General features: G+C 37.4%; 1 protein-coding gene across 1 annotated transcript in view; it reads right to left on the reverse strand.

Annotated features, from left to right (window-relative positions):
* Positions 1–10,347, reverse strand: part of ddx11 (DEAD/H (Asp-Glu-Ala-Asp/His) box helicase 11) — a 32,036-nt gene extending 21,689 nt beyond the window's left edge. Inside the window, 9 exon segments of the mRNA NM_001007319.1 lie at positions 317–469; positions 3,185–3,393; positions 3,501–3,588; positions 5,173–5,280; positions 5,363–5,420; positions 5,498–5,634; positions 6,403–6,489; positions 9,009–9,218; positions 10,060–10,347. Coding sequence (NP_001007320.1) covers positions 317–469; positions 3,185–3,393; positions 3,501–3,588; positions 5,173–5,280; positions 5,363–5,420; positions 5,498–5,634; positions 6,403–6,489; positions 9,009–9,218; positions 10,060–10,188 — 1,179 coding nt within the window. The 5' untranslated portion in view covers positions 10,189–10,347.
* Positions 10,348–11,322: the final 975 nt, after the last annotated feature.

Below are 11,322 nucleotides of genomic sequence, written 5' to 3' on the forward strand. Positions count from 1 at the left end.
GTTTAAGTGTGATTGTGTGTGTGTGTGTGTGTGTGTGTGTGTGTGGTGTGTGTGGTGTGTGTGTCTGAGTGGTGTGTTTGTTTGTATCTTTGTGTATGTGTCTTTAAATGTGTGCTTGTATGTGTATGTGTGGTGTGTGTTTGTAAGTGTGTGTGGTGTGTGTATGTTTAAGTGTAATTGTATATGTGTTTGTATGTGTAGTTTATGTATATGTTTATATGTGATTGTACTCAGTGTGTTTATGTGTATTTTTATGCGTGATTGTATTTGGGTGTGTGCGCGTTTGTACTATATGTATGAATATATGTGCATGTACCTGTCCTCCACTGATTTCTGCACTGTGTATGGCTGAGATTGTGTCCATCAGATTATGAGCTTCATCTATAATCACGATCTGATCCTTCAGTTTGATGCCAGATGCTTTGCGGGTGGAAGCATGAAGCAGCGACTGATACGGCAACACCACCACCTGAAAAACACACAGAAAGACGGGACTGTTTACACCTGCTAACAGATGCATTTCTGTCAACACAACAGGTAATCAATGCTAAATACTCATGTAAAGAGGTCTGAAATGTTTTGAGCTCGTCCACTTTTGTGTACTTCCTCGGCAGCCAGCTCTCTGCAACTCTCATATGGTCGCCCAGTAAAGCTAAGCAAGGCTGTGCCTGGTCAGTATCTGGATGGGAGACTACATGGGAAAGCTAGGTTGCTGTTGGAAGTGGTGTTATTGAGTTCTGACATTATGAATGCTGTGTAGGCATTCATTCATTTTCCTTCGGATTAGTCTAAATTTCAGAGGTGCCACAGCGGGAATGAACCGCCATGTGTAAGGATTATCTAAATTAATTTTTAGATTAATTTTTTTAGATTTGTTTTGTGTTTTATGATATGCTGTAATTTGAATGTTCATTGTTATTATTTACGATATATATACAGTTGAAGTCGGAACTATTAGCCCCCCTGAATTATTAGCCCCCAGTTTATTTTTTTCCCCCAATTTCTGTTTAACAAAGAAAAGATTTGTTCAACACATTTCTAAACATAATAGTTTTAATAACTCATTTCTAATCACTGATTTACTTTATTTTTGTCATGAAGACAGTATATAATATTTGACTAGATATTTTTCAAGACCCTTCTATACAGCTTAAAGTGACATTTAAAGGCTTAACTAGGTTAATAAGGTTAACTAGGCAGGTTAGAGTAATTAGGCAAGTTATTGTATAACGATGGTTTGTTCTACAACTATCGGGGAAAAAATGGGTTAGTTTAAAAAGGGGCTAATAATTTTGACCTTAAAATAGATTTTAAAAAATGTAAAACTGCTTTTTATTCTAGCCAAAATAAAACAAATAAGACTTTCTCCAAAAGAAAAAATATTATCAGACATACTGTGGAAATTTCCTTGCTCTGTTAAACATCATTTGGAAAGTATAAAAAAAAAAGAAAAAAAATCAAAGTAGGGCTGCTAGGGTTAATAATTCTGACTTCACCTGTATATACAGACATTACATGGATCAATAAGTCATGAAAATTTTACTTGTAAGTCCTGGAAATGTCATGGAATTTTAGTTGTAAAAATGTGTATGAACCCTGTAACTTCCAGGTGCAGTTAAAAACAAGTTGTTTAAACACTAAAAATGTGTCAGTGGCTTTATAAACAATGTGAACAAAAAACTATATAAATGCCTTAATTCCAACAGTTCATCATAAATCAAATTTACAGCTGTTTATTTAAGTTTATGATTATTTATTTAGAGGTTTTCACCTTTATTGATAGAACAGTGGAGATGTACAGACAGGAAAGTGTGGGGAGCAGAAATAGGAGAAGAGTCGGCAAAGGATCTCAAGCCAGGAATCGAACTCGGGTCACCGTGAGCACCTCGGTGCTTTGTGTCGACGCACGAATCACTAAGCTACTGGCGCAGACACAGCTCTTTATTTAAATGTGTCATATACAAAAATGATTTAGTGTTCAAATACAAGTTAGACCAATACCTCAGGGTTAAAGCTCGGGTATTAATAACTATTAAGTGGCTTTACGGCTTTATATCAGAATAATAAATAACACACAACCTTCAAGAAATCTCTGAATATCACTGAAAGGTGCTGTATGTATGTTTTTGACTCTTCTAAAGCATAAAACATATTTTTACTAATATTTAAGACACAAGCTAAGTGAAGATTCTTGTTTATCTGAAAAACAATGCCAAACTCAGTGATTCTCCTTTAAAAATGCACGTTCATCGTAATGTCTGTCTTTGTTTTCGTCTCTATAACCAGCCCACTGCCAGTTTACCCATTTATATTTCAGCACTCTGGTTTGACTTGGCAGAAAACACACCATATTTCATTTCAGTCTTGAAAGCTGCATCAGTGTATTCACCTTATTCTTCGCTGACGAGCGGCGCAGCCATTTGAATCTTTTTGGCTCGAGACTTCCAGTTTCATTCACTTCCATTAATTTTTAGACATTAAAACCTGCTCGTTTCGCTGTTTGATGTTGCAAACTGATATTTCCTTATTATATTCCTCTACTTGGTCTATATAGTCATGCAAACATTTGTTTGTAGAGCAAGTAGTTTGACCGTTTTCTGCCGTTTATTATTCCTAGTCATTTCTCCCATAGGCGACTGAATCGGAAGTTCTAAGAAAATCGTGAAAACAGGCGCACTTCCGCATTTTAGAATAAGGTCAATACGACCGTGGCTGAAAATGCGCCCTCTGGAGGACAGCAGCCTCCAAAATGAGACTAAGATCCATTTATTCATTTTCCTTTAGCTTAGTCTCTATTTCAGAGGTCGACACAGCTGAATGAACCACCAAATATTCCAGCATATATTTTATGCAGCGGATGCCCTTCCAGCCACAAGCCAGTAATGGGAAACACTCATTCACACACACACTCATACATGAACAATATCGTTTATTCAATTCACCCATAGTACAGGTCTGTGGGGGAATCCGTAGCACCCAGAGGAAACCCACGTGAACACCAGGAGAACATGCAAACTCAACACAGAAATACCAACTGGCCCAGCCGGGACTGGAACCAGCAACCTTATTGCTGTGAAGTGACAGTGCTAATTACCAAGCCACTGTGCCACCCAGACACAGATCCAGAGACATTGGAGAAACAATAGACATGCGTGTGCTGTACTAAGAACAGGTTTGTGTGTACCTGAGCAGCAGGAATGGACATGCGTGTGCTGTAATAAGGACAGGTGTGTGTTTCGCGGCCGTGTTGTATGAGCTGCTCCACGTCTCGAACCTTCACCAGCACCTCGTCCTTCATCGCCATTAGATTCTCAAACCTAGAGAAGACACACGTCGCTTTGGCCAAACCACGGCTGCGCTTGGACTCGGAGTCTGACGCCTTTTGTCTTTTCTCTGCAGACAGAGGTCACAAGTGATGCTTTCTCTCTGAACGAATGGCAGATTTGAACAGGCAACAGCTCTACATTTGAATTGGCAGAGATTGTGTGGATGTTTCTGACCGTGTTTGTTTTTCTGCATTTCCAAACAGCGCTCATTCATCATTTGGACATTTCCCAGCCGGACGACCTCTGGATTGATACACAGGTTCTGAAAAATGACAAGGAATTATTATTATAAATCAAAAATATTGTGAAACTTCAGCTTAGCATTGTGGCAACAACTTAGGCACAATCCCAATTCTGTTTTTCACCCTTAATCCTTCCCCTTGAAACCGAGGAAGAGCTTTAAATTTTACCACTAAGAAATGAGACAGCACTACAACACCAGCACATGTCATCATCAGTGCTGTCAATCGATAAAAAAAATTAACTAATTAATCGCACCTTTTTTTTTTTATTAATCGCGATTAATCTCATTTAAAATACTGAAACTTGTAATTTTGCCTATTCAAATGTAAAATTATTGTAAACGCAAGACAAAAACTATTTAAATTCTAAATATAATTGTTATTAGAATTTTTGTTTAACTTGTAACACAGATTTCTTCATGTAAACAACATACCCACAATAAACCATCAAGATCTTGCTTGACAGCCATATTTATTACAGAAATTAAAACATGCAAATTACAGCATGTTAATGACATTGAATTTCAAAACAATCAATGCCAATACAGAAAACATTGATTTCCATGTTGGATTCTAAGTGGACTGCAAAAATATTTCACAGTATTTCACAAGGATTCTGACACAACAATGCGAAGCATAGGCTTTCGTTGCGTTTAATGAGGAAACACGCTAAACTTGGAGGGCTCATGCTAAAAGGCAGAGTAATGCCCTGTCTTTGACAGCTCGCGACTTCACCAGAGACTTTCTGAGTACATTCACATAAGACACCAATACTCCGATTTTAATATGATTAAGATTATACTCTATTAAAAGTCTACTGTGTAGCCTAAGCAGTGATTTTATTACTTTAAAGGAACACCGAGTCACGAAATGCGGAGGATTTTCTTTCTGTTCGCCATACGGTATCAACTTACAACAGTCAAAAGTTAAAAATGAAACACCCAAAATTGCATGAAACTCTGGATAACTTGTGATGCAACTAATTGTTTTATACTGAAACTTGCCTTCAAAAAGTGCTTCCTTGGTCCTATCTACATTTCTTGCATGTTAAACACACCTCCACCAAAACAGGAAGTAAAAAAAACCTGCAACTGCGTTAATTGCGTAAAATTTTTTTAACGCGTTAATTATTTAAAATAATCGCATGCGTTAACGCACTAATTTTGACAGCGCTAGTCATCATATGTCATCGCGATCTCTTGCTTCACATGAGATTGACGATAATGACTGCTGTAGTTATTCCAGTTGCTTTATTTTTTGGTAATTATCCTCAGGAAATCTCCATAGGCTATGATATCTTGTTATCATAATAACATGACATGGCGTAAAAAAATAACAAATATATGTGTTTTGTTGTAAATTTTTTGTATTTCTACTTTTCTTGATCATTTCAAAATAATTTTTTACATTTTCAAGATTTTTAAATTAAAAACATTAGCATAAAAGTATTTTCAGCATTTATAATAAGAGTAATTTCTATGATTATTATGGAAATGATCATTATAATGATTTATGAAAGATCAGGAGGCACTTTAAACAGCAGTGTTATTTTTATTTAATCATAATAATGTCTCACAAAATCATATTCATATGTGCATGTTTACCTGTCTGGAGCCCAGGTTGACCAAGCGAACCGCATCTCCATATGGACTCTTCTGGACTTCGTGCACAAACTGAGCCAGCTGAGAGTGAGTGCGGCTACAGTAATATATCTTAAGATTAAAAATAAATAAATAAATGTTAAACATGCACAAACAACTGTGCCAATGCAGAGTGAAAGGTTTAAACATGCACCTTAGTGACATGCTCCTCCTCCAGATCATCGTCATCATCATTATCATCATCACAGAGTCTGCAGAGGAAACTGAATGAGAACTGAAGACTGGAAAAAGACACTCATTCAGTCATTCATTAACACAAGAGGAATACCTGCTCTTGGGCGTGGCTTCATCATCACTCTCATATTCTGCTACAATAAGCCCCTCCTCCTCTGGGCTGTGAGTCTCTGGCTCCGCCCCCTCTCTGCTGAGCTGCAGTAATTTCACCGCCTCGTCATCTTCATCAGCCTATTAACAATACAAAACATAACTTCATTCATTCATTTTCATCCATTTTTCCGGGGCTGGGTCATGGGGGAAGAGAACCCCAGTCTTCTCCCCAGACACTTTAGCTCCTCCGGGGGGATCCTGAGGCGTTCCTAGGCTAGCCGAGAGACATTGTCCCTCCAGCTTGTTCTGGGTCTTACCCAAAGCCTCCTCCCAATTGGACATGCCTGGAACACCTTCCTAGGTAGGTGCCCAGGAGGCATCCGAAACAGATGCCAGAGCCACCTCAGCTGACTTCTCTCGATGTGGAGGAGCAGCGGCTCCGAGCTCCTCCCGGGTAACAGAGCTGAGAGCTCATCACCCAAATATAAGGATGCGCCCTGTGAAGGAAACTCATTTTGGCTGCTTGTATCCGAGATCTTGTCCTTTTGGTTATGACTCAAAGCTCATGACCATAGGTGAGAGCAGGAATGTAGACTGACCGGCAAATCAAGAGCTTTGCCTTTTGGCTCAGCTCTTTGTTTACCACAACGGACCGATACGGCTACCGCATTACTGCTGCACCAATCCGCCTGTCAATCTCAAGTTCCATCCTTCCCTCACTCGTGAACCCAACATAACTTTAACGAATACTTATTACCACCACAGAACAAAAACAGGATCATATATGACTTTTCTTGCAGAGCTTTATTCTCATAATTACTTTTTCTTATAGAGCAAAAGGTCAAAGTGTGAAATGCACACTCAGAATGCAGGAGAAAAAACCTGAAATTGTTGAACTGGACTTACTTTTCTCTTCATGGCATATCTGAGCTGAGCATTGTGTCGGATCATTTCCAGTCTCTCCTCTCGTTTCTTCCGCTTCAATTCTTCATCCTGAATGAAATGGACAAAAATGTTGCTGTTTTTTCATACCCGATCATAATCTTGCAATAGCTCCTTTCTTTAAAATGTAAATAGCAGCAGGAAGGGCATCCGCAGCGTAAAAATGTGCTGGATAAGTTGGCGGTTCATTCCGCTGTGGCGAACAGAGATTAATAAAAGGACTAAGCCGACAAGAAACTGAATGAATGAATGTATGAATGAATTTGATTTTAACATTATGTTGGATTTTCTTTTATTATTATTTTATTTGTGTGATGTAGTATGAAACTAGGCTTGTTTACTGCAATGTTTTTTAATGATTTTTTATATTTAAAGTTTTTCATTGAATCAGACATGAATGCCATCATGTCATGCCATTCAAGCATAAATGTGGATATTAAAAACACATAAGTAAATGTTAAGCTATGATTAATAAATGCTGAAGACGTAATGTTAGGGCTGCACGATTCTGGCTAAAATGTGAATCGATTTATTTATTTTTTTGCTTAAAATCAAGATCACGATTCTTTCTCACGATTCTTTAGATGTAAAATAAAGGTTAATATGAGTACGCTATTGTTATTGTTAATTCTCAAACATTTCGGCACCTTGGAAGGTTCTACCTGCGTTCTGAATGATTTTAAGATATTGAGCTTTAAAGTTTCAGCAATCCATATAATAAACAGTATGTGTGCAACATTTGTTTTTTAAAAGAAAGTTTTGAAATGTAAACAAAAAGTTGTCATTTTATAAGAATATGTCAATAACTCAATTTTGACAAAAATGTAAAGCAGGGGTCTCAAACTCAATTTACCTGGGGGCCGCAGGAGGCAAAGTCTGGGTGAGGCTGGGCCGCATAAGGCATTTCACAAAAAAAAGTCCTCAAATGTCATTATTAACAGTTTTAATTATTTCTTCTGAACATGAAGTGTCCTGAACATTAATAGAACATTAATAGAAAGTTCTTCTGAACATGGCATCTTTTGCCTACTTCTTGCTGCCAGAGACTTGACAGCGCTTCTTCTCACAAATCTGAACCACATTTGGCTTTAGAGCGGAAGCAGTTGAGACCCTCAGTATGGCTTGAAAATGATCATCATTAAGTCTAGAACTGTCTAGACTCACTCAAAACTTCCATTCCCTCACCTAAAAAAGGCGTATATATGTATAAATAAAACACCCCCATCCCACTCCAGTCACATCAGTCTGTACCAGTCTGTATCTACCTATAATATATGTAAGATGCAGACTGTAGCTAGGTAGGTGGCAGGCTGCAGATAGGTAGCTAATAAGTGGCAGGCAGGGGCGGGAACAGCTTACCTTGGTTCTGGCCGGCGTGAGTTCCCTCCTAAACACTTCCCTCCCGTCACAGCGTCTAACAAAGGGGCGGGTGCGTGGTGACGTCACAGGCATTCCCGCCCCTTTGTTTACACGGCGGGCGGGAAATGCCAGTGACCGCTGTCTCTCTCCCCGCTCCGCTGATTCTGTCAGTATACAGCGGTCGGCGCGGGCCACAAAATATTGCACTGCGGGCCGCAAATGGCCCGCGGGCCGCGAGTTTGAGACCCCTGATGTAAAGTGTTAATTGTAAAGTGACGATATGGTAAAACAACACTAATAATATTAGGCCTATGTGTAGCTCTACTGTTGCTTAAAATGCTCAATTTTGTACAGTCATTATGGTGGACTTGAACAGACTTTTAATATGTCCTGTTTGTTAATTCACAGTAAAATGATGACATCAGAATAACTATTCATAATTATAAAATTAATTTACTATGTTTGGGACATGAGCTTGTCATTTGTCACTGACAGCATTATTAGACCATTTGTTTTCACTGGTAAAATCAGACATTTGTCATTATCAGATTTCTTCTTGCATTATATTCAACATTAACCTTTATTTTCATGCACAACACAATGTGTTAGCTATGAAAGAAAAAACATATCAAATGTCCACAAATAAAAACTGATTGCATTGTGACAACCCATTTGCTAATGCACACTGAGCAAGCTAATATGCAATACACACAAGAAGTTAAATGCATGAGAAGGCATGTGGACATAACACAATATCTAAATCAAGTAGTTTAGCATGTCAAAGTCAAATTTAAGCAAAATATATTTTCCCGACAAGAAAAGTGTGGCTAGTAAAAATGGTGAGTGGCTAGTAAAGTTGGAAATCTACTAATCTACTAGCCACAGTGGCTGGTGATCAAAAAAAGTTAATGTCAAGCCCTGTATGTATATATATATATATATATATATATATATATATATATATATTCATGCCTAATATAATATCTAATATCAAATTTTAATAAATTGCTAAAATATTGGTTGTGTTCACCATAATTTTACAATAAATTCACTTTGATGTGTGATATGACTACAAGTGGTCATAAACAAAAATGTTCTCAATTTAAATGAATAGCGGCTTGGACCCAGAAACAGTATTCCATACGTCAAGACATAACAAGTGGATAGCAGTACTTTGACTGCTTGTGAGCTTGGTTTGATAGTTCTGATACCTTTAACTTGTTCACCATGTCCCTCTCTGCTTTCTTCTGCACAAACTCAGACACCCAGTCTGGCTCTGGTGGTCCGCTATTGCTGTTCTTCTCCTTCACAACATCACTGTCCTTCTGTCCTTCCAGAAGTCTAGCAGCCTCCTGTTTCCTCTGCTCCTCATAGTCTCTCAGCCACGTCAAAGCTCCACAGATGAGGCTCAGAGACTTTCCCTGCAGAATCAAACACAATATAGATCAAACATCCACTGCCATCTTAGGAGAGACACTGCAGGTGAAACACTGTTTTTTCATCCAATGACCAGATTTAGATGTAAAAAAAAAAAACATCCAAAATACACTTTTAGGTGTTTCCTTTGTTGCATTTTATGTTTTTTAGTTATGTCTATACATTTTTATTTAAATACAGTTTTATCAAAATGTGTGTTTTTTTCTAATGCATTGAGCATCATGGGAGCCACTAAGCCTATTTTAGGGGGGCTGTAGCTACTCTGCACCCCAACATTTTTTTGCGATTAGCTCATGAACTGTACACTAAATTATCGCCTCAGTCCACTTTAAATCTTGATCTTAATTCGGCTTTTTCGACGATTCAGCCGATTATATTTTCAAGGTCAGGAAAAAAGCATATGATGCAAAAATGAATATCCTAAAATCGCCCCTGCTGAGCATATATCTCCACTTCATCAGCACTTACATAGTCACAACACATTGTACAGTTTTATTCTGTATGCCTATATAATTTGCTAAATTTGATTATATACTCATTGTGTTAACAAGATTCCTTTTGTATCTTTCCCAAAATTGACTGAAATAAAAAAACATGAACTTTAAACCCGACTTAATCGAATATTCAGATGTTTGTGCTAAAAATGTTTGCACATTAGAGCACATTTAATGAAATATGAAGATACTGACGAGTCGAAAACGTGTAATACAAATAATGTTCAACAATCTAAGTATAGTGATAACTATTATTCAATTTGTAACCCTGTTTACCTGCAGTGCCTTAGCTGAGGGTAAACTGAAACCATAACCTCATGTGGAGACTCACCGTGCCTGTGGGACTCTCGAATATACCGACTTTACGCTGATCCAGGGCGGTGTAAAGCGCCTCCATAAAGCTCTCCTGGATGGGATACGGCTGGAAAGGGAAAGGAAACCGGCCACTTTTGCTCTCCATTTTATATATGTGGCATTAGATTAGATTCCTAAATAACGTTAAAGGCCGAATAACACGAAAATCAACACTGCATATGAGCGCTTTTTACGCCGACAATAAACTCCTCATGGTATCATCAAAATATGACTTCAGTTATGATAAAAATCTACCGTATAATCCCAATGAAATCGCAAATAGCAAACAGAATTAACAGGTAACTACACAACAAACCAAAACACGTTCTGACAGTGTAAACTTCCTCGAACAAACGCGCCAGTCTTCTGCCTCAGCCAATGAACACGAGGGAAAACTTCTTAGAGGATAGGAACCATCATTAAAGTTCACTCTTTTGTGAAAAACGAAAACGGATGATTTTTTTTTTTTTAATGATTCATGTTTATTTTTCAATAATTTTTAATACAACTGTGATGTTTTGTTTATCAGTAATACTTTTGTTGTATTTTCTTCGGTTTTAATGTATTTTAATTGGGTAAATGTAGACGTATGTGGAAAAACTTTTATTTGTCAGTAACCTGGGTCAAGCGCTTCTAGTGAACTGTATGCCACTGAAATGTTTTCAGTTTTTGTATTAGTGGTTTTTATGTGCATGCAATTTCCTTGATGTTTAAATATTTGCATATAGCAACATTAACAACATAGATTATAAGATTCAGTGTAAACTTTATTATTATAACTTACAAACTATGTATTATAATGCAGGCTAGTATTATCTATCTATCTATCTATCTATCTATCTATCTATCTATCTATCTATCTATCTATCTATCATCTCCCTGTCTCCGCTTGTTAAGTGTGATGTCGTCATGCGAAGCGGCTTCCAGGTCAAATCACTTTATCAAACTGTATGAGGAGACTCATGAAAGGGTAATGATAAACATTTTCAAAGCGCTGTAATACTTGCGAAAATCATGATCGCAATATATAGATCCATGCCTAATATCCGATGGGCAGAAAGTGATTCGTTTTTTTTTTTATAAATTGTTAAAATTTTGGAATTTGGGATGCAGCAAGCCCAGAGACTGTTGTGTACACCATAACTTTATATAAAATTCACTTTAATGTATAATAAGAATAAAAAGTGATCATAAACAAATATTTTGTCAATTCAAATGAGTGGACCCGGAAAAAGTATTA

The sequence above is a fragment of the Danio rerio genome, chromosome 18 (genome assembly GCF_049306965.1).
Source record: "Danio rerio strain Tuebingen ecotype United States chromosome 18, GRCz12tu, whole genome shotgun sequence".
Classification (NCBI taxonomy): Eukaryota; Metazoa; Chordata; class Actinopteri; order Cypriniformes; family Danionidae; genus Danio; species Danio rerio.